General features: G+C 43.6%; 1 protein-coding gene across 3 annotated transcripts in view; it reads right to left on the bottom strand.

Moving 5' to 3' along the window:
* The window catches only part of Nell1 (neural EGFL like 1), an 890,282-nt gene that overhangs the window by 432,080 nt on the left and 433,063 nt on the right, over positions 1-25,139 (bottom strand). For all 3 annotated transcript variants that reach the window (XM_087593733.1, XM_087593736.1, NM_031069.3), the window contains 1 exon segment: positions 6,652-6,777. In XM_087593733.1, the coding sequence (XP_087449859.1) occupies positions 6,652-6,777 (126 nt within the window).

Genomic DNA, 25,139 nt, shown 5'->3' with positions numbered 1-25,139 from the left:
ATCCCAACCCCTCTGACTGAAACTTTAATCTGCCAAAGTCCAACAAAGAAAAGAAAACTATATATTCCCTTGGTGCAATTTGTCTGGTAGACTATTGGCAAGAGCTACATGAGGCCATTTCCTGACTCTGATTTAAAGGCCACTTTACTGAGGAAACCCTTGGTGTTTTGTGCCTCTGCTCAGTATCTGTGTCTTGACTCTGGTGTAGAAAACCTTGGCAGACCCTCTGGTTCTGAAAACTCTGCCAGAAGAGCCTGTATCATACAAAGTGATAAGACATGATGTCAGGTGCTAGGTACCAAAGGACAAAGGCAGCATCTATAGTGAGTTGGGCATTTGCTATATGCTGTAATTCATTCCATAAGTGAAGCCTCAGGGATGCAATTAGGTCACCTTTGACCTTATACAAGGCATCCAGGAAGGCCCCTCACTCCTTGTACCACATGAAAATCAAGTGACGAACATGTCCTTACTAGGCATAAAATCTGCAGTTGCTTTGATCTAGAATTTTTAGCCGAAATGGTGAGACATCCGTTTCTATTGTTGACAAGCCACTGAGTTAATGAATGGACTAAGAGAGAACCATGACTTTAAATGCACATACAGAGAGTCATATGCCAGCCACCAAATCCTACTGCAGTTTGATAAAATGTATCGAAGCCTTTTAATCTTGTTAGCTTAGAGCCATAAAACATGTAACTAAAAATGGAAGAAATTAACACTATGGAGTTAAAAACACACACTAAAAAAAAAAAAAAGAATCATAAAATTTGAGAGGCTCTGCCAGAGCATGACAAATACAGAGGCAGATGCTTGTAGCTAACTATTGAACTGAGAACCGTGTCCTTATTAGAGGTGTTAGAGAAAGGACTGAAGGAGTGGAAAGGGTTTGCAATCCCGTAAGAACAACCAGAGTTCCCAGGGACTAAACCACCATCTTCAGCTGCCTACGTAGCAGAGGATGACCTTGTTGGGCACCAATGGGAGGAGAAGCCCTTGGTCCTGCCAAACTGGACCCCCTCAGTGTAGGGGAATGTTGGAGCAGGGAGGCAAGTTGCAGTGGGTGGATGGGTGGGGGAAAGAAGAAGGGAAAAGGGGGATGGGATAGGAGATTTTTGGATAGGAAATGGGGATAACACTTGAAATGTAAATAAAAAATCCAATTAAAAATATCACTTGGACTAACCTCTCTATTTCTGCCTGCTCCCCACCACACACACAGATTTTATACACACAGACACACACACACACACACACACACACACACACACCATATTATATCTCACAATCCTCTGTCTAGCATCTTATAAGTGTCAGAATACAATTTTAAGGGTAGAGGACTTCTCTCTCCCTCCTTCTCCCTCTCTTTACTATAGATAGACAGATAAAACACACACAGACACACACACACACACACACACACACACACACACACACACACCTTTGGGTGTAAATAAAGAAAACAAGATGGAGAGCCAGTTTGTTAGAGAGAAACACCTACTCATGACCCAGGTGCAGATGTGGTGGGCTATACCCCAGCTTATCCAGTTCTTAAGTGCTGGAACATTCTTAATCAAACCCCTTGATGTGAAACTTAATTGTCACTCTGAAAGAACAACTCTAACAATAGCATGTACAGAAATATTCACAAGCCTTTATGATGAATTTGGGTCAAGGGCAGCACAGTACTTAATAGGTTTGTGCACAAACGCCCCAGGGGTGAGCTCCATCATTTGTCCTGGTTGCTCTATAGTGGTCCACGTGATTCAGCTCCTTCAGAACATAGCCAGGGATGAAAAAGAACATCACTTAAAGCAACAAAGAAGTCCAACAGACCTTCAGAATGACTTCCATCATAAAAGTTCAAGCTAAACACTCTCTGGTGGCCTTCACCGACATGCATTTTCCAGACTGAATTAATCTCAGCATGATATTAACATTGAATTTCCAGTATTACATATGGAAAACTGAAATAACCTAAGGTATTCTACTTTGCAATAATTTCCTCAGCCACATAATCTCTCTTTAGAAAGACTTAATATTCTTTTCTCCTTTTTTGACATTGATTTTTGTTCACTTGTAATAAATGGACTTCTCTAGTCCAAAGCTGTGTTACTAATGCAGTGTTGTATCATTTTTAAATTCTACTGGAATGGTTCTGAGACCCGAATTCCCTGGTCTTGGTGGGTACTCTGCACTTCTTTTGGATCATGTCAGCTCTATAGGATTCCAAATAGTCAACCCACACAATGTTCAACATGACACACATAACACAGAGTTACCATGGAGATACCCAGCTTGTTCTACCTGGCACAGTTTATGATACTGGATCTCTCCCATCTTCCAGGACATCACATGACCGTTTTCTTTCCCACACCACATCCATTACAAAGTGTAGCCTTGAATGTAAAACCTTTCCTTTAAACATTATCCGGGATACTGATGTATAATACATAGTTGTGTAAGACAGCCTGACTCTCCAGCAGAAATGACTGAGCTACACTTTCAAGTTTTAGATCACTTTTCTGAATGTGACCCTCTGGGAATGTTGTTGCTCTACAGGTTGAAGGCAGATAGGGATGCGTGTGCCTGCATGCGTGTATGCATGTGTGCATGTGTGTGTTGAGGCAGGGTTAGCCTGGGTTGACCTCAAACTCACTAAACTCACTATAACTCACGAGCAGTTAGTCAAGGATGACCTTGACCTTTAATCCTCCTCCACTTCAGGAGTACTGGGATTAGAAATGGCGGCTACTACACTTGGTTTTATACAGTGCTTGGGATAGAGTCCTAGGTGTTATGCCTGTCAGGGAAGCATTTTACGAACAAAGCCCCAGGTCTATTTTTCCCCCAGATTTTAACATGAAAAAAATAATAAAATAAAAACGAATGGTTGTATATCTGTTTCCTATTTGACCTCTCTTTTCCGGAAGCAGTTTCAGGTGCAGGTATCTGAGAGGCCTTCTAGCATAAGACACCTGAGAGAGGTAGTATAGGGTCCATACATATTTTAAGTAGTAAAGACCACAGAGTATTTAGCATCTGGTATTTATCTACTCCCATCTAGCCACACTTGGTCCGGCAAATGGACTATGTTCCGATGCTAAGTAAGTAAGAGCCTCTTCAATGTAAAGCTGGTCCCTCGCTAGCCATGAATCCTGTGGGCACAGACTCACTAATTACCGGTTGCACAAGATTATTTAGTATGTCTACTGAGGTCTCCATTTGATCTGAACCAAATGCCTAAAAAACAATGGCTAATGAGTTCTGTGGTGGAATACACAGAAAAGCAAGGGAAGCAGCTTCAGCTCTGACACACTGACAAACCAACAGGAAGAGTAACAATAGATGAGAGATCCAGAATGGAGACAGCATGATTTCTGGAAACTAGGAATATCAGTGCAAAAGTGTTACACAAAACTCTTAGGATAACAACAGATTCATTTAAGTCTAGAAATTTCGCCAGTAAACTGTCATCTAGAAATGATAAATCTAATAGTCACACACACACGCACGCACGTGCATACACACACATATTAGCAAAAATCTATCACATACATCAACAACCTATGACTTAGGGAAAGAAGTCTTCATCAATGAATAAGTGAATGTCAGGCATTAGCTGAAGGCAAGCTCCATCTTGAAAACATACACTGCATTTACCTTTTTTCGAGGTAGATGCCATAGTTCCTGGGACTCAGTTTATTATTTTTGTTAGAGGCCCCTGAATTAAACTGTAGACAAAATGAGAACCAGAAGGGTACCTTTTGGTTCTCCCTTCCCATCTAAATTGCCCACTGTAAAATTCTAAGGTAACCAGTCACCATAGGAGAACATGTACCAGTTAATTCCAATGGCTCCCTCTGGCTTGCAAAAATAAAAATAATGAGTACTCTTTCTTGAAAACTATGGGCATTTTTCCTATGACTGTTTGCTGGCACCTCTCACATAATACATACTGCAATGAGCTTAATCTGGAAAGTTTGCTTTTGTTTTATTTTGCAGTTCTGAGGCTTCACCACTGGGCCTCGCATGCTAGGCGAGCTCCCCACGACTGAGCTGCATCCTCTACCCTAGTTAATTTTTTGAGACCATCTTCTCTATTACGTCATCAACTGATACAGCAAAATGATCAAGACGAGAGCATCCGGTGTCAAGAAAAACTATGTGGAGAACCAAGTATCAGTTTATAGTGTTTATTAGCTCGGGTACCCAATATGTCAGATTCTCCACCAGAAGACTCCATAGGGCTGCACTCTCCCCTCTCTTTGTGGCCAGAAATTCCAGTTTCAGCTCAACAGTGAGCCATATTCAACATCAACTCCTGGTGGGTATTTCATAGCTGCAGGAGGACCCCATGTTCTCTTTTTCCCAGTTTTCATCACAGTGACTCTCCCATTAGCTTAAACCCCAAAGCAATGCTAAGCAGCGTTCTCCGTTCATCAGCAGTAGATAAACAGGAGTGAGAGACAAGGCTCTGAAATTTCTCATGCCTAGACTTACTTTAGCTTCACAATATACTTTCCTGGCTAAGTGTCCCATTAACTACTGTGGTACTTGGAAAGAATTAATACCCACAGGCTCATAGGAATGGCACTTTTAGGATGTGTGGTCACTTTGGAGAAATTAAGGTATTAGTATTGTTAAAGGAGGTTTGTCTCAGTCATTTCCTGCTGCCTACCGATCTGGATGTAGACCTTCAACTCCTTTTCCAGCACCATGCCTATATGCAAGATGCCATGCATCCCACCATGACAATAATATACTAAACCTCTGAGGCTATAAGCCAGACCCAATTAAATGTCCTTTATGAGAGTTGCTGTGGTCATGGTGTCTCTTCACAGCAGTAGAAACCCTAACTAGGACAACTACCCTCATATATACTAGACACACTAATTTTTGTAACTTGTAAGATATGAGAAAGATTTCGCATCTAAGGATTTCTGAAGTGGAAAGGTCATTCATGGCCCATTACTTTAATGCATTCATTTACTCTACAACTATTCACTGAGCACAGTCTACATCGAGCAATTATTGTAGGTCATCAAGACAGTGTAGAAAGCAAAAGGAAAAATCATTTATATTTATAAAAAGACACACTCAAAAAAACTGTACTCTACATGATCATCTCATCCTCACAGGATTGAATGCGGATGTCATGACAGGGCAAATGCATAGGTTATTTACAATGCGCAGTGGAAGCCTCATTTTTATGCTGAGATTTCAACAGAACAGAACTCCCTATATAGACCCAAGATGAAGAGATTTCCAGGAACTTCCAAGAGGGAGTGTCAGCCATGTAAAACAAGCTTATTGGAAAGAGGAGATAGAGCAAAGGTCAGCATCTGGTAGTGGTGGGAGGAAAATGCTGCATGATGAAGTTGGAGGCAGAAAGGATAAAAAGGAATATAAAGACTTGGTTGGGTTTTCTCTGTATTGAGGTATACTAGAGAGTTTTGAGCACATGTACATGTGCACGAACACGTGCACTCACACATGGAGAGGGAATAAGAGAAAGAGAGGGAGAAGGAGGGAGGGAGGGAGGGAGGGAGGGAGGGAGAGAGAGAGATCTTTTAAAAATATGCTCTGGCTCTATATGAAGAATGGATTATGGTATAGCAGAAGAGTATGACAATTCCCCGTGCATGGAACACTTGTGCACGGAAGTGCATAGGATCGTGACAGTGGCGTGTGAATCATACAAGACTAGAAGTATAGATCTAATCAGCCATGGCTCTGAGGAAGGGAAAGGAATCAGGCACAACCTTCAAATGCTTACCTCTAAAAACTGGGCACATAACACAGTTATTGTCAGCTTTTTAAAAAAAAATGCAGAAATGAAAATTCAGAGCTCCATTGTATGTGTGTTAGGTAGGGCCTGACTACCTGTAGACTTGAACAACAGATGAAATGTATATTCTGGAAACTCTAGAGAAAGACGGGAGCTGAGGACAGAAGCTAAAAGATGCTGCATTTGAGATAATTTTATAGTGATAAAGTTGAGGAAGTTGTACACATGCACGCGCGCACGCACACACACACGCGCGCGCACACACACACACAGCTACAACTACAAATTAGGTACACGGCATGACAGTGCCTCTCATATAGAAACAGGGACTCAAACCCAAGGAGCTGCAGGCTAGTGTTTAGCACAGAGAGAAGAGATGAGAAACTGATAATAAGTAAACCCGAACCAGGCAATCCTGACTGACTCCCAAATGCTCAGTCTCTGACTATTAAACGCACTTGCCACACTGGCCAAACTAATGATTATCTTTCCTGACATTCTCTTAGATGCAAAAATATCCATTTCATCATGGTGCCAAGAGAATAGTGTGACACTTTCTATTTTTAGAACTCCTATCTCTTGGTCCCTCAGTGTTACCATAGGCAACTAGGGCTTTAATTTCAACTCGCACAACCCGTTTGTATATGCTCGCACACACAGTCAGAAGTACTGGCTGTGGAAATCAGTTGCGCAGATAAAATTGCTTTTGTCATTATTCTTTTCTCAAAAGATGATATTCAAACAAGGCAGGCAAAGAATGCCAGGGTGGACTGCAGGACTCTACGCATGAGGAGTGATGATGTGGGCATGGCGCAGAGCAAGGATGACTTCGCAAAGCAGCCGTGAATCTTACTGCTCACCCGTACAAGAGAAGTCATCCACACGGATGTATCCTGGGACGCAGTCACAGCGATACAACCCCGGCAAGTTGACACACACGGTGTTGGCATGACAATAGTGCATTTTAGCTGCACACTCATCAATATCTGAAAAAGAGGAAAGAGAATTATGGTTAGCGGAGCAATCGGGCCAGAGTATAATTGCCCTGTAATGAAATTGTGGAAGGCGAGCGGTCACTGGTGTCAGGAGTAAAAGCACGGTGCCTTAAATTCAAACTCTTAGGTGCAAAACCAGCTGGTGCACTGGACCCCATTCTGAGGTGAAAGCATTCTAGAAAGATGCACGGGGAGGTACCACAGTTGAGAACACAAGAAGGGTGAAGATGAACCTTTTTTTTTTATTTCTAACAAGGGAGACACTCTATTTAAATGCCCCCAAATCAAGGAGCTCTGTATCTGCCACCCTGAGGTCTATTAATATGTATGGGGCGTCCATGGGACGTGGTGCAGCTTTCATCAGCCAGATTAAGGAATCCAGTCCCTTTCTGCTTATGTGTCTCACTGAGACTCGCTTTAATCCATCTGTTACCAAATGATGCTGCAGCCACTTCCTCCACACTGTACCCTAGATTGAGGACAGCAAATGTTTTGGGATGCAAAATCAGTACTCTGGTGCTTTGACCTGGAGATGTGTACCAGGTGATAGGATAATGGGCTCATTCGACAGAACAGAGCAATCTCTTTGGGATGGAGGTCAGAGAGGCACCAGCTTTCTATAAGTAATTCCGAGCGGAGATTAGAATACCTTACCGCTGTAAGCATTGGATTCAAGTCTTTTCTAGAAGTTATGTTTTCAAACTTTGATTTATGTTCGCTGTGTTCAAAGTAATATTATATAATTATTGATGGGGCTGTTAAAACAATACAGAAATCCAAGACCCTCAGTTCGGGGTCTGGGAGTCACTAACAGAGACTTGCATTTGATACTCTGAACCTTTAGGCCCTCACCAGCTTGCCCTGGGTGACAGTTCTGAACCAAATGCTTTGTACCTCCCAAGCGTCGACTAGCTTGATTCGAATGTAATTCCCTTATCAAAGTGTACGCATCACCTCTATTTGAAACTCTAGAAAATAAGGTTCGAAGAAGTTAAATTATCCGTCACAGTCACCCCACTTAACATGCTACACGTGAGATTTGAATTCCTAAGTCTCTTCTTAGCTATGATGTCAGCTGAAAGGACCTTGAAGTTGAAAGGAGTCAGATCCAGTTTATTCAATTACTGACATCCAAATATTTTAATTTATAGAAAACAGGAAAAAAAAGTGGCTATACAAATCACTAGAAAACTCATTTATCTGTTTTTTTTTTTTTTAAAGAAAAGTAGCTTGATTTATTTCCCAATAAAACACAGTGGAATAAAATTAGACTCTTTTCAGTCCTAAAGAGCTGTCAACCTATAAATAAGAGTTATTGTTGGGTAATTGAGGTCTTAGGAGGAGACCCACAGTTAACAAGACTCTAGTAACCTTGGTATGAGAACAAAGCATCGAAATTTAATAAAGGAACTCAAGCAGCCAACAATGTCCTCTCTGGCAGTCTGTGTCTCAATGGAGTGTTCCAGGGAACCTCAGTTGCAGTAGAAATCCTGCTACAGGAAGAGAATCATGGTGCCAGCACCGTACTTCCTTTGTACATTCACAGTCAAAGATAGATAGCCTGACGTACTGTTTTGAAAGTGTCTTAGTTTAAGCTGTTACTGCTGTGAAGAAACATTATGGTCAAAGCAACTTGGGGGAAAAAAGGGTTTATATGGCTTAGACTTCCACATCACTGTTCATCATCAAAGGACGTCAGGACAGGAGCTCAAACAGGGCAGGAACCTTGAGGCAGGAGCTGAGGCAGATGTTAGGAAGGGGTGCCGCTTCCCAGCTTGCTTCCCATGGCATGGTTAGCTGGTTTCTTATAGAACTTAGGACCAGCAACCAAGGAATGTCACCACTCCCAATGGGCTGGGCCCTTCTCCACTAACTACTAATTAAGAAAATGCCCCACAGGTGGATCTCATGGAAGAATTTTCTCAGTTGAGCTTCTCTCCTCTCTCTCACATGACTATGGCTTGTATCAAGTTGGCACAAAACTAGCCAGCACAGAAAACAGATTGTAGTTATTGTGCAAGCCTTTAGTATGATCATAGAGTAGCGGTGGATAAACTACTGGAAATGAAAGGTTGTAACATTAGAGAAGCCAGGTATAAAGGAAGATTGTGGTGGTAACACTGTTTATACATTTTTTTCATATTTCTGGACATAGCAGGATCATACTTCCACATTCTAACCTCATTTAAGCATGGCTATACAACTGCACATGAAATCTGAGTGTAAGAGCATCCTTCTAGGTAGAAACATATAGTAAGCCAGCATCTGTCTCCACATCTGCATCAGAGCCAGCATCTGCCCCTACATCTGCTTGTTGCTGCCTTAGAAACCACAGAAACATACAAAGGGGTCAAGAAAGGACCCTTGAGTTATAATTAGGTCATCAAACAGGCATTACTAACATGTTGCATGATGCAGAAATATGTCCTCACTGAGATACATCCTTGAACCTTCTCTAACCAGGAGAAAGAGTTCCCACAAAGAGACTGTGAAAGTGGATCTGCAAAGGAGAACATGAATTTATTAGGTAAGGAATGTGGGTGGGTATTCAGAGGAGAAACTATAGAAGAAACTTTTAAGTCTCTGTGGAGTTAGTAGGGGAGAGAGAATCTTTGAACTTTGACTTTTAAGAACCCTAATTAATCAGTTGCAGAGGTGCATGATGGCAATATATACTGAAGAGGTGAAGGCAGGAGGGTCAAGGGTTTGAAGCCAGTCTGAACTACATCTTTGAGAGCTGGCGATATTAGCTCAAAGATTAAGAAAACATAATTTTCTCATAGAGGACCAGAATTCAGTGTCTGGCCCACAGATGTGGTGGCTTGTAATCATTGTAACTACAGCTTCAATGGATCCTATACCCTCTTCTGGTATCCACAGGCAGCTTCACTCACATATGCATGCCCCACGCCCAACACACACACACACACGCACGCACGCACACACATCTTAAAAGCACTTAAATAGTTTAAAAGCAAACATTAATTAGCCTTTACTGGGCCTGACAGTAGAATAATGAGCAGGTTGTCACTTTGGACCTCACAGGCTATAAACCTTGAATAATCTTTTACCAAAGATAGGAAACTGTCTCACAAGGTATTATACATATTCCAAGAGGGTCACGAAGGAGGGCCACAGAGCATCTCTCTGTGCAGAAAGAAGTCTGTGGAGACGTCAATTCATCTGACACTTGAAGTAGGAGTGAAACAAGGAGGAGAGAAACAAAGCACCACATGGCAGAGGGTTTCCAGGAGACTGTTACAGGAAGCTCTGCCTATTGAAACCAGAGCTGGAGAGAAAGAGAAGCACAGGCAAGTTCCCACTAGACCTCTCGGCGCACATCAAGGAGCGTGGACTTTAATCAGGGCAGTGACACAATCCAATTTCTGTTTTTAAAATATCACTCCAGCTGTAGGAGAGAGAATTGATTGGAGCAGGCCAAGCAGAGGGCAAAATCACATTGGTATTTTGCTCACAGCCACAACTGACGTCCTTTTCGCTCTGCTGGGATGCCCGACCATTCCTCAAGATGAGAAACTAGTCAGGACCTGCCTCTAAGGTGATTCAATCTTCACCCATGGCCACAGCTAACAGCTAGGCTGCTGCCTGCAGTGAGCACTTGCCTGTCATGGATGCCTGTCAACATTTTCCAAGGGGAACTCCTGGCTCATTTCCCTCAGGCCAACTGCATGACTGCTGGGAGGCTACCGCCTCTTCTGGATTTGAAGGAGTTATTTGTATGGTATGCTTTGGTTTAAGTAAACCAATCCATCTTTTTACTTCATGGGCATCAAAGGCCTTGAACAAAAGTATCTTCAAAACAACAAAGAAGGAGGTGGCTACAAAACCTTAGAGAGAATTTCTCCCAGAGTTTTAACCGTACTCCTGCTCTAAGTCATGCAAGACTCGAGGCCCAGCATCTCAGCTGCTCTGCTGAAATGTCTTATAGTAAGCTTTGTTTTTAGTTCACGCCAGTAATTATGACTCATGTGTGTCTAAAAATTCCATGACATAGCACCAAAATAAAGCTGAAAAGGGGTTCTAGAAAAAATTAAACTACCACGATCTTATGTTCCTTGTTCAGCTTTCTTTCAACCGCCACATATAAGAGGCACGCTGTGGTACAGGCACAGGGGAGGGAGAAGAGAAGGAAATAGGGTCACCCTTCCGGGTCCCTAGAAGAGAGAAAGGAGGTGACAGCTTCTATAGTGTCAGGTTAGGGGTGGGAGAGGGAACAGTGACAGCTTTGCCAAGAAAAAGATTGCCTCTCTCCATCCTCAGCAAAAGGCATAACAGTGTACAGTTTCAATAGGACTCAAGAGGGCTTCAGAAAGAAAATCTGATTAAAAGGAAAATCAAAACAGATTTAACATCTTCAAAGAGCTAGGATACCCACAGAAAACAACCTCCAGAAATAGCTGATATTTTTAAGCCCTCCCTCCCTACACACACACCACAGAGATTATTTTAAAGTGAGCCTAAGACAAGCACTGCATTGTGTTCACAGAGAAATGGGCTACAAAAGGTGATGTATAATTAGAAAAGAGAAGAAAACAAAACGCATAAGATAGTGGTCCAAAGAATGGGTCACCATGCAGGGAGAGAATGGCTGGGCCCCAAACAACACAGGAAGACTTCTTACATAGGTGAGACATGCTGTAGGAGCTTGTCAAGGCAAGAAGGGACCTGGCTGAAGGAAAACATTCTGGAGCAGTGGGCTCTCTCAGAATAATGCTCGCCCCGAAGCCAGGAAGCAAGAAAAGGCTGAGTCTGAGTGGGAACCTCAAGTGGTTTTGAACACACCCGAATGCAGGCTCCAGATAAGAGACTGAATCTGACCTATGAAGATGCTGAGTGGAACCATAGTTAACCTGACTCCTGCTGAGATTCAAGGGGACAGTAAAGTGTGCTACACACCTGCTGAGACAAGGACTAGCACCATAGCTGATGAATGACAATATCTGCTGTTTGTACATACAAGACACCATGCTCGGCACTCCACGTTTGGCATCTCAACATGGGCTCTGGCAAGTAGGTACCTTAGGTTATAAGAAGTAAACTGAGGCTCAGAGATTATTACAGCACTTATCCAAAGCAGAAAATCACTTGGCACTAAAACTCGGATTTGGAGACAAGTAATTCAACTCAAAAGAGCCTTTCCACTGGCAGTTCTAACACGTATTTAAATTTCAATCCAATGACTTCATGTGTGGCTGCTCTACTTGTGACATACAAGAACAGACAGCTCTCAAAATCTGTATCCACTCCCTATGCCACTAAAGACATCTGTTCAGGTATCACTCTCTCTACTGAGACAGCAGTGGCACCACAGACATCACAGTTTTCTTGGCTCCTCTAAACCAAATCCTCACACTTTCTCACTTTAAGCTCCAGGTCCCAAGTCCCCCAATGGGCAAATACATCCTGTTGCCACCTTGAACCTGTTTCTTCGTATAGCTTCTGCTTCAGTGACTCGCAACCACGCAAGCCTCCAGTGAACTGGAAATTAGCAGAATGCCTGGGTATTTATATGACTATTCGCTGTTGTTAAAGAAACAACTGAAACCTTGCTACAGTGTATTTCTGGCTCCGGTAGAATGGAGTTGAGATTGTGATTCATTCATATAAATTGCTTGTCGCCTTTGAAATATTAGAGTTCATCTTCTCTTGGTCTTTCTGAGGTAATGAAAACACATGATTTATGTCCCTAGGACAGGGAAGTGGTTTGTTTTCATATTTTTAAATGTATACTTATAGACTTTCAAATGAAACTTGATGTGACAGAATGGCTCTTCGCACATCACCAGCCTTCATCTACAGGACTTGGGAGAAAACCCCAACCAATCAAGATTGGGATCACTGTCATTAAGTTAGAGCACAATTGAAAATTAGCTTGTGGTCTAGGCAGCACACAGAGGTGGCTGCCAAGATTCTTCTTGATAACATATGATCTATCCAGACGCACAATATAAGACTTTCCTAGACACGAGAAAAAAAAAAAAAAACCCAAACCCAAAACAGGATTCAGAGATAGGGAGAGAATTCAGGCAGGAAGGAAGGAAGCACATATAGCCATGTTCTACTCTGAACCGGGGACATGGGCTTACTGGCCAAAAGTTACATTCAGTTCTTTCTTTGTTAAAACGTCTTCAATGGTGAGAATTGAAACAGAACTTTCCATCTGTGTCATACCGGATATTTGTTTAGATTTCAGCTTCTACATTCCTGACAAGTATTAGAGCTCTGAGCAACCCTGGCCCAGCGCTTGGCCTTTCTGTTAATTACTTGTGGCTCTGGACAAGCCACATTTCTCCAGATCATAAATCTTGTCCAAGTGAGGGAATTGGACCCAATACCTCTGAAAGACCCACTGGCTCTAAGGTTCTTGACCTGTTCAGATATTTCTATCAATTCATCTTTAGGTCTTGCCTCTGGAACACCTCCTGGGCTACCTCCTCTATCCCCAGGAGGAGCACACAGACATCCTACCTATCTTTCCAAGACAAGAATCCAGAAATTCACCATTCAGATGAGCAGAGCCCTCGCTGTGGTCCCCTATAAACTGCACCAGCATCTCCCCAGTTAAGACACCATAACCTGTATTCACACAAAAGCAGTTCCAGGCACGCTCTCTGTGTGCTCTTAAGATAACCTGCAGGGCACTGTTACTAGACTGACCTCCTCGCTGTGCAACAATCGAGACTATGAGAACCCAGCAGTGGCAGCCAGCTGGTTGGTATTTTAGAACCAGCTATACTTTCCTTTCCTTATTGCCGTGTTTATATTTTTTTTAAAGTTTAAGTGCATGCAATCTCTAAATTGAAACTATAAAAATCCAGCAAGAACTTAAGAGTACAGCAGCTACGCTGTGAGCCACTGGTGAGATGATGGCTGCCTGTCAGTGTCAGTCATCCAAATTAATAGAATTCTCAACAAGAGTGGGTCCTGGCATGAACTAAGGCCTTAGATGATTATGTTCCATCAAGTTTGCTTCCCGACTGCAGCTAACGTACCATCTGGTGGAGATGCTAATGTGTGTGGCGATGTGGGTGCCACGCCTGTGCCTTCAGTTGTACTGTAAGCCTAAAACTAATTTTAAAAACATATTTCAGGCTTAGCTTTTAAAAATCTAGGGAGGACGACAAAATATGGACTGTTGGACTCTTTCTCATATGAGAAGGTAGAACGAAGCCTTGGACTTGGTGATTGGCACCAGTGAAAAACAGAGCAACAAAGAGAGAGAATAGGGATGAGGGGCACCCTGGCACAGACATGATCCCTTTTCCTCAGTCTACTGGAAGCATGTTCAAAGGTCAAGGTCTTCTTATTCCAAAATTGGCACTTTGTACCATGCTCCCTTTGTCTGTAATTATAGTTTCTTCCTCAATCAAGGGGAAAACAGTCAAATGCTTATAGAATCTAGGACTATAAATGGATGCCAGGGAGAAATTTGTGTGTGTGTGTGTGTGTGTGTGTGTGTGTGTGTGTCTGTGTGTGTGTGTTTATGCTTATGTGTATGTGTTTATGTCTGTGTGTTTGTGCATATGCATGCAAATGTTTATATGTTTATATATATGCATGTATGTGAGGGCATTGTATGTACATGTATATTTCTGTGTATTTTGTGTTTGTTATTTTGCATATATGTTTATGAGTATATGTTTATAGTGGTTTGTATGTTTGTATGCATATGTGTGTGTGAGGGGGTGGCTGTGCATGTGGGTTTGCAGGCAAAATGGGTCCTTCTCACAAACAAATTCTTTCTTGATGATGAACAGAGATGTTGAGAAAGCTCCAGTCCAACTCCCCCATAAGAGAGCAATGAGGATCAGTCACGTGGGGCCCCTTACCCATTCATTAGGCACACCTTTAAAGAACATATGTGAAGGAACTCATTCAGCACTCAAGGCTCTTCACGGTTCAGGTTAGAGCAATTATTCACTTAGTGCATTAGGGATTAAAGGCACAACCTATTGTGGAATGCCATATAGGTCAGAGCAGACCCAGATGTAAGGATGTGGACATGGGATACACAGTTCTGAACTGGATGGTGCAGTCAGTCTTCCCTGAAAGATGGGCCAGGGCTTTCATCTGCCAACCGGACACAGAAGTTCTAGCATTTTACATCGTCAACTGCTGGTTCTGCTTTTCCAGATGACCTAAATGTATCTGCCATAACAATTCAACTAACACATGCCTGTGCCTCAAGGAGGGGTGATGGGGAAGGACAGGAAGAAAAAGTGGCAAGGGGGAGAGAAAAACTAATAATAAAAATATGGATGGGGAAGGAGAGGGAAGGAAGATGGTTTTTGTACCATATAGCACACTGCTTTGGAGGGAATTGTGTCTCCTCAGTACACATGTGGAAATCCTACCCACCCCCCAAGCATGATGATGACTAGAGATGAAGGCAATTAGGGCTAGAAGCAAGCAAAGGAACTGGGCTTGGCAGGGTGTGCTAATACTCTTGGGAAGAAATGCTGGAGACTTGACCTTCTTCACCTTCTAGGTGAGGTTGAGAGGGCCAGCTGCCAGTAACCCAGAATAAGATCCCTCACCAGCGCTTTGCTGTGTTAGGACCCAGGTCTCAGACTTCTAAATCTGAGAAAAGCAACAGAGCATCTTGAGGTTTCACACTACCCAGTGGTCAGTGCTCTCCTGTGGCATCATGAGCTACTTCCCACCATAACCCTTTCTATTTCTCTGCTGCTTAGGAAAAAGGGGTTTTGCGTCAAATTCTCCCAGACGAGCCAAACAAACGTTTTGCCAGCCAGAACAAATATCTTCAGATTTAAACTCCAAGAGGCATGTTCACCTTTGCACGGCTGACAAATACACCCTGTTACATCATTTTATTTAAGACTGTTGGTTTGATATTTTTAAAGTATTTTTCATATTTAGCTATATCAGATACCAGGAAATTAAGATAGCATGTTTGGTTTTTGTCCTGCTGGGCTCAATTTCAGAATTAAACACTGCCATGAAGTAACATTTTCCATTTTTGTCTTTGGGAATCACAGCTCACCAGTTTCCACCTAATGGTGGCAAAGCATCATGGGAACACATCCCATGACATTCGGTCCATCCTGGCACTTCTGACCTTTAAGAATGTCCACACGCTGTGATTAGCTGTCTGTGTGGAGAGATACCTGGGGTGAAGAATGATGACTCCAGGCTTGGTCTCCAGCTACAAGACAGCCTGTCTGAACCTATGTCTAAGATACTGTGTCTAAGCTCTACTGCAGATGATGGTAACAACCAACAAGACTAAGGTCTCAATAACAATAATAATAATTATAATAATGATAATAATAATAATAATAGGCAAGTTCATGAGATGCAAACCAGATGAGCTATCAGAGAATACCCTGGATGCATGAAAGTAAGAGCAATCTTTTGTCTTTGGTTTGATGGGAAAGGAAGTGCAAGAGCTGTTGAGGATCTTCCAGATCGCACAAGCAGTGAAGTTTCCGCATCTCAGTATGATGTGGCTTGGGTCTCCAGAAGTCAATCTCATCGAGCAGGGAGGAAGGGACAGGATGTTGTGTTGTATGGGTTCTATTCAAGGCCTCTTGGTGAAAGACTAGGCTCAATGCATAAAGGGGGCCATGTTCTTTGACCACCGCACTGTGCTAAGCATAGGCAGAGCACGTTCATATATTGATTCATCTTATATTTGCCACGGCATGAAAGTACTACGGACATTTTTATTTCATAAGGGCCCGAAAGGCAAACCAGATAGAAAGATACAATGGAGAATTTGAACCTGTGCAACCTACATTTTTCTAATCCTCTGTGAACCACCTTGGTTCCACGGTTCTAATAATATTCACCTGCCGTGGTTTATTAACCAGCCATTTCCTGTAGGCATGCACTCAAATTATTCATTTATCTTTTTCATTAAGCAAGCAAAATAAAATGCACAAACTTTAGCCATTTAAAAATTAAGTAATGTAGGCCTGGAGAAATGACTTAGTAGAGAGGAACACTGGTTGCTCTTGTAGAGGACACAAGTTTCGTCCCCGGTACCTAGATTGGGCTCGTAACTGTCTAACTTGAGCTCCAGAGATTTGACCCCCTCTTCTGATCTCCTCTTGTTCTATATGCACATGGCATAAATATACCCAAGGATACAATATAATATAAATGAATAAAAACTAAAAAATAAATGATTTGTTGTCAAAAGTCTAACTCTGACACCCAATAGCAAACATGGAAGACCATGCCAGTGACCAAACACCTGACTCCAAAATTTATTTTTGTGGACCAAAGATGAGAGGCACAACCTGGACCCCGAGAAGCCACTCTCTCTTGCCCACCATTTGTATGCAGCAAGACCATCAGCTACAATTTCCTCCTGTATTCTCCCATGGCTGAGGAGGGGAGGTGCTTTAGATAAAACAAGTATCTCAAACTGAAGTCAGTGTTACTCCTACTTCCAAGTCCTTATACATCTAACCGAACCACAACAGAAAAAGCAGGGGTGTTAAAGCTGTTCCTCAAGAACAATTAGGTTGGGGGTTGGGGATTTGGCTCAGTGGTAGAACGCTTGCCTAGCAAGCGAGAGGCCCTGAGTTCGGTCCCCAGCTCCGGAAAAAAAAAAAAAAAAAACAAGAAAAACAATTAGGTCCAGATTCCCATGTATTGCCAAGCAAGTGAAAAAATGGCCTAGAGAAGAAAGAGAAAAGCATTTGAATGTAATCAAATGTCTTCTGAAAAAAACAATCTAATATGATAGACTACATTATCCCCCCCACACACTCAAAAAAGGAAGTGGAAGAAAGAAATCTTTCACCTAAGGTAGCAAAAGCAAAGATTTATGTAGAGTTTTGTAATCAGTATGGCTCCCTGTATATAATTCCTGGGGTCCTCATGGTGTCACTTGTGGGGGATTCTGTCTAACCTCTCAAGTCTACAAAGGAAGAGTGAAAGTAGGAGAAGAATAAGTGAACTGACCAAGGTCACACAGCAGGAAAGGGATGAGGAGAGAGAACCCTGTTCCCACTGTCCAACACCCTCGCCTACAGCCTGCTCCTAAGCTCCACACTCTGCTCTGCTCACTAAGGCCCTGCTCATTCTCCTCGCTTCCTGTTGTCATTTCTGGTTTCAGCTCCAGGGACTACTGAACTTTAGGAGAAGGGAGATCCCATAGGTAGGGAGATACTAGGAGATAGGAATACCAGAGGCTGGAAGACAGCAAGGTCTTAGGAACCCCAAAGGCTAGAGGATCCCAGGTATAGGGAGATGCTGAGAAATGGAGGGCTTCTGGGGCTGGGGTATTACAGAGCATGGAGGACTACAGTGGGAGCTCCAGAACTGGAAGTGTGGGGACTGAGTAACTGGGGCTTATCTGGTTCAAAGTTTCTGTTCAAGATACTAAAAAGTTTAGAAACAGAAACTGGAGATAGTTGTTACTGTTATAACTGTTCAACTGTTTACTTAAAACAGCTAAATTGAGCTAAGTATAGGGGTGAATGGCTGTAATTCTAGAACTCAAGAGACTAAGGAGGGAGGATTCTTGTGAAGCTGCAGGTAATCTGCCTCGTAGAGTCAGTATCAGGCCAGTTGAAGCTACATAATAAAACCCCATTTCATAAATATGAAAAGGTGGTTAATTTTTATCAATTTATCCCCCCTTAAATAGATAAACTGAATAGTGTAAGAATTTTTCTCAATATAACCGTTTCAACACAAGAAGGCAGTAGACAAGGCATTTTTATATATACATAAAATATATATGCTCCTCCTTGTTCCAGAGACTGCCACATATTTCATGCTGTTCCCGCCTCGTCTCATAGATAAAATGGTGAAGGTCAGTGTGAACAAATTTAGCTATATTGGGCACCTGGTTACCAGGGCTGCCTTCTGCTCTACATCTGACAAAGTGGACAATGTTGCCATCAACGACCCCTTCACTGACATCAACTACATGGTCTACATGTTCCTGTATGACTCTACCCATGGCGAATTCAATGGCACAGTCAAGACTGAGAATGGGAAGTTTGGCATCAAGGAAGCCCATCACCATCAGGAGCGAGATCCTGCTAACATCAAATGGGTGATGCTGGTGCTGAGGATGTCGTGGAGTCTACTGGCATCTTCACCACCATGGAGAATGGTGGGGCTCACTTGAAGGGTGGGGCCAAATGGGTCATCACTGCCACCCCTTCAGCTGATGCCCCCATGTTTTGTGAACCACAAGAAATATGACAACTCCCTCAAGATTGTCAGCAATGCATCCTGAACCACCAACTGCTTAGCCCCACCTGGCCAAGGTCATCCATGACAACCCTGGCATTGTGGAAGGGCTCATGACCACAGTCTACGCCATCACTGCCACTCAGAAGACTGTGGACGGCCCCTCTGGAAAACTGTGGCGTGATGGCCGTGGGGCAGCCCAGAACATCATCCCTGCATCCACTGGTGCTGCCAAGACTGTGGGCAAGGTCATCCCAGAGCTGAATGGGAAGCTCACTGGCATGGCTTTCCATGTTCTTACCCCCAATGTATCCATTGTGGATCTGACATACCACTTGGAGAAATCTGCCAAGTATGGTGACATCAAGAAAGTGGTGAAGCAGGCATCTGAGGGTCCACTAAAGGGCATCCTGGGCTACACTGAGGACCAGGTTGTCTCCTGAGACTTCAACAGCAACTCCCATTCTTCCACCTTTGATGCTGGGGCTGGCATTGCTCTCAGTGACAACTTTATAAAGCTCATTTCCTGGTATCACAATGAATACCACTACAGCAACAGGGTGGTGACATCACAGCCTACATGGCCTCTAAGGAGTAAGAAACCCTGGACCACCCACCCCAGCCCAGCCAAGATACCAAGAGCAAGAGAGAGACTCTCAGTTGCTGAGGAGTTCCGGCCCCAATTCAGCCCCCAACACTGAGCATCTCCCTCACAATTCGATCCCAGACTCCCATAATAACAGGAGGGGCCTAGGGAGCCCTCCCTTCTCTCTTGAATACCACAATAAAGTTCACTGCATCCTCCCACCCAAAAAAAAAAGACTGTAGTGGATGTCAGTCCATATTCCTGCCAAGCTGCTCCTTATTGCCACTGTAAGAACACTTTTTAGTGTTTCTGAACCTGGACTTGCCCATCTGAGGGATCGGGTTGGCACTATGAAGGCTCTGTGAGCTAGCCTGCACTGTCTTGGACATCAACAATAATTCTCAAGCATCTTGAAGCTTCTCTCGTGTTTGATTCAGCAGCCATTGTGGACATACTATCAAACTTCTCTTATAAATGAAACAATTAAGACAAAAAAGAAATCTAAGATGTCATGGCACCATATACCAGCATTTCCCAGAGACTGAAATATGCTAGAATCTCTCTTTAGACGTTTTCTATATGATCTAATAGTGGCTAGTGAATTTCAGAAGATAACCGCTACACATAATAGGGGACTGGAAGGAGTGAGGGAGGGAGAGAGGGAGGGAGGGGTAAAAATAGGCAAAATTGAGAGATACATATTTTCAAATGCTATTCTCAGACCTTTACTTGGGGGGAAGAAGCTAGATGAATAAAACGGTGTCAGGGTTCAGGGGTTTCCACTCCTCACAGGCCTAAGGAAGCCTGCTTTAGTGTGAACAATTTTGGATAGAACAACCAGGCCCCTCTTAGAATCATTATTCAAACTCTCACTTGTCTTCCCATGCCTTGCTCTGTGTTATGAGCCCAGGTTAGGGTGATGTGGGTGTTTGCAACATGGGCTCCCCTTCCTCTCAGGAGCTCAGCTGACAAGAAGTGAAGCTGGGTGACAGTAGCTGAGAAGTGGCAAGCATGGCCATGCCTTCTGTGAGACTTGGCAAGTGAAATGTAGACAGAGGACACATGCAGGCTGAAGGCACTTTGAAGAAAATATGCCCCCCCCCAAAAAACGGAAAGTCAGGGAGCTCTTAGCACAGGGTCTGCTTGATGAAAACTGAGAGGAGAGGTGGATAAAGATAAACCCTGTGGAGGAAGGAAACCCCCAGAGAAAGGCTCACTATGTAAACATCCACCAGGATGAACTAGCCCCATCTGTGAGTGTGTGTTTGTTAGTTAAGAGGAACATGAGGAATGCATGGGCAGCCTTGAACCTCAGGTGAAGACCTGGACTCTACCCTGAGGACTACTGCAATGCACATTTGACATGAAGATGGGACCATTTCTTCCTCCATTTTTTATACTAATACTTTATCATAGCATTCAATAACAAATACCCCCAAATTCTCTATAGCTTCCCCTGTCTCTGATTTACATTTATTTTTCCTAAAATTTCATGCCATTGTCATAGGGTATTTGAGCATAGCTATTAACTTTGGAGAGAAGTTGATGAAATTATTTGAACTGACAAACATGAATGAGATGTGTGCATTTGTTGAGAGGAGCAATTTCTGGCTTTTTCACTGTTATATATTTGTAAAGGAACGCATGAACTAATCTAGAATTATTAATGTGTTCTGAGCTAAGGAACCACTGACGATTTTCAAATCATCCACCTGGAAGCAATGCTGAGCCTGGCCATTAGAACACCAGTGGGCATGACAAGCGTGCACACAGATAAAGAGAAATGTCCACATGCACGGAGGTTTGCACGCAGAACGAAAACATGCAAGGGTTCGGAGCTGGAAGATTCTGCTTGAAGATCAGTCTCCTGAAGTTTGTGATTTTAAGGATCACAGTCAAGGAATAGAGGGTCAAGAGTGCAGGAAGCAGAATGGGTGTCTTGATGGGCAGAGGTCAAAAGGTAAAGATCTCGAGGGTGAACTCTTGCCCACAATAATAGCAATGATTTTCGTGAAGATGAAATCCAAACCACGAGGTCTCAAAGGCCTCAGCGATGAGGGAGGAGGCCAAGAGATTTGTCAACGATGACAACTGGATAGGGTCACAGGTGTGCGAAGCAGATGGCTGAGAGTTCTGAGGAGAAAAGGTTTTACATGAGGAAAGAAAAATACTTGACGTAAGGCAAAGATGACTTTGAAGAAGTTGAGCTGACTCTCGGCTCAGGGAACATCGAGTGTTAAGAGAAAAGCAGCGTCTGCTAACATCTGTGTCCACGAAGAAATTCAAGAGATGGAACATTCTGTGAAATACTTCATAAGGTTGGGAGTATTTTAGTCAACAATGCAATAGGGATGGAGAAGATATGGCTCACTGGGAAAAGTACTGCTATGAAAGTATGAGGATCCAAGTTCAGACAGCAACGAAACACATCTCTAACTCCTGTGCTGGCAGAAGGCAGAGGCTGGTGGATATTTGCGGCTTGCTGGCCAGGCAGCATCCCTGACTAAGATGCTGAGTTCCAAGTGCAGCGAGAGACCTTGTCTCAGAAACTAGAGGCGTAGATGGTGGCATCAAGCACTGAACTACAACTCCTGCATTCACAGGCACAGGCAAGCACGCCTATGTACACATGTGTACACGTACCTAAACACACATGCATTTAACAAAGAGCACATCACCCAATCGTGGAAGACAGCATTCCCTGACACTTCACCTGTCTCTCCAGCGATTTTATTCTTTCTGGCCCTCCTTCCACTAAGGCTCCCTGAGCCTTGAGGAGGGGATACAAACACACCATTACATGTCGGAGCACTTGACAGTTCCTCCTCAGAACTCCAATCAGTTAGGAGCCACTTCAAACACTGACACCCATATAGAATTGGTGGCACAGGCCTTTGATCCCAGCATCGAGGAGGCAGAGGCAGGTGGAACTCTGAGTTCAAAGCCAGCCTGGTCTACAGAGTGAGTTCCAGGACAGCGTGAGCTACATAGAGAGACCTTGTCTCCAAAGGCAAAAGCAAACAGACAGACAGACAGACAGACAGACAGACAGACAGACAGACAGAGAACCAGCAGCTCCTCTGACAAAGGCTGAGCTGCGCTCATCTCTAAAACACAGTGATTTCTCTTCCTTTCTCCCATCATGCTCTGACTGCCCTTCCCCGACTTCTACCCCCCCCCCACACACACACACAGACAGACAAAATGCTACCTTGTAGAAATACTCACGCCGGGTACTTTTTGAGAATCAGTTTCTCCAAATGTGGACAGGCCCCACAGAGAGGCTTTAATGTTTCCTTCTGTCTAGGGGAGAGATACCAGTGAGAACTGTGGAGGGCAGGCTTTACTTCCTGTGTTTGTGACACTGTTCCAGGCTTACTGTGTGCACCAGCGTGCTTGTTTTTCATAGCGGCCCCTGTGCTGCTACTGCTACCTTCCCAGATGGGAAAAGTAAAGAGACACAGTTCAGGCCCATACTAAGGTGTCCTCACCAACATGAGCCAGGTGTGCCACCACTCTCATCAACTGAGCCATCTTCCCAGGGGTCCTTAATCCCCACTTTTCCCTTCTGTTCCTGCACAATTCTAAACCCACTTAACATCTCAACCTAGCCCACATTACTACTAAATGCTAGACTGTGGAACTGTGATATCAGACTTAAACCAAAGCAGCCATAAAGTGACTAAGTAAATATGTGTAAAAATAAAAGCAACCTTAGAACCTTCTGGAATATTCGGTGTCATTTCTCAGGACACTTCTTCTGCCTCTAATTTGTCTTTTGCCATCCTGCAGACCCTGCTTTATGTGACATCCCATGTCCATCCCCTAGCTTTCCACTGGGTTCCCTTACACCAGCTGAGGTCCTATCTGATAGATAAAGCACCAGATGTCCCTGAGTTCTATGAGTTGACATCTGTAAAGTTACATCACATTGTCACAGTTAGACACATGTGTACCATTTCACTGACCTGCTCTTTGAATATGGGACCATTTTAGATTTCTTCGTTCACAATGCCAGCACATATACAGGATCTAATATCAAATGTGGCCCGGCCCGCAGCAGCTCTCTGCTCCCAGATCCCGTGGGAAAGAGACCTCACCGCCTGGTCAGGTGGGCACTCCTGAGGCTGCAGAGCGGAAGAGACCACCAACACTGCCCACCCCTGCCCACATCCCTGGCCCAAGAGGAAACTGTATAAGGACTCTGGGCTCCCGTGGGGGAGGGCCCAGGAGCGGCAGGACCCCTGCCTGAGACACCGCCGGAACCTGAAGGAAACAGACCGGATAAACAGTTCTCTGCACCCAAATCCCGTGGGAGGGAGAGCTAAACCTTCAAAGAGGCAGACAAGCAAGGGAAACCAGAAGAGACTGCTCTCTGGACACACATCTCAGACGCCAGAGGAAAATACCAAAGGCCTTCTGGAACCCTGGTGCACTGAAGCTCCCGGAAGGGGTGGCACAGGTCTTCCTGGTTGCTGCCGCTGCAGAGAGCCCGTGGGCAGCACCCCACGAGCGAACTTGAGCCTCAGGACCACAGGTAAGACCAACTTTTCTGCTGCAAGAAAGCTGCCTGGTGAACTCAAGACACAGGCCCACAGGAACAGCTGAAGACCTGTAGAGAGGAAAAACTACACGCCCGAAAGCAGAACACTCTGTCCCCATAACTGACTGAAAGAGAGGAAAACAGGTCTACAGCACTCCTGACACACAGGCTTATAGGACAGTCTAGCCACTGTCAGAAATAGCAGAACAAAGTAACACTAGAGATAATCTGATGGCGAGAGGCAAGCGCAGGAACCCAAGCAACAGAAACCAAGACTACATGGCATCATCGGAGCCCAATTCTCCCACCAAAACAAACATGGAATGTCCAAACACACCAGAAAAGCAAGATCTAGTTTCAAAATCATATTTGATCATGATGCTGGAGTACTTCAAGAAAGACGTGAAGAACTCCTTTAGAGAAACACAGGAAAATATTAATAAACAAGTAGAAGCCTACAGAGAGGAATCGCAAAAATGCCTGAAAAATTTTCAGGAAAACATAAATAAACAAGTAGAAGCCCATAGAGAGGAGACACAAAAATCCCTGAAAGAATATCAGGAAATCATAAATAAACAAGTAGAAGCCCATAGACAGGAGTCACAAAAATCCCTGAAAGAATTCCAGGAAAACACAATCAAACAGTTGAAGGAATTAAAAATGGAAATAGAAGCAATCAAGAAAGAACACATGGAAACAACCCTGGATATAGAAAACCAAAAGAAGAGACAAGGAGCTGTAGATACAAGCTTCACCAACAAAATACAAGAGATGGAAGAGAGAATCTCAGGAGCAGAAGATTCCATAGAAATCATTGACTCAACTGTCAAAGATAATGTAAAGCAGAAAAAGCTACTGGTCCAAAACATACAGGAAATCCAGGACTCAATGAGAAGATCAAACCTAAGGATAATAGGTATAGAATAGAGTGAAGACTCCCAGCTCAAAGGACCAGTAAATATCTTCAACAAAATCATAGAAGAAAACTTCCCTAATCTAAAAAAAGAGATACCCATAGGCATACAA

Source organism: Rattus norvegicus, chromosome 1 (assembly GCF_021556685.1).
Source record: "Rattus norvegicus strain SHRSP/BbbUtx chromosome 1, alternate assembly SHRSP_T2T, whole genome shotgun sequence".
Lineage (NCBI taxonomy): Eukaryota > Metazoa > Chordata > Mammalia > Rodentia > Muridae > Rattus > Rattus norvegicus.
Note: the sequence above shows the minus strand (reverse complement) of the source record. Positions and strands in the feature narration are given on the sequence as shown.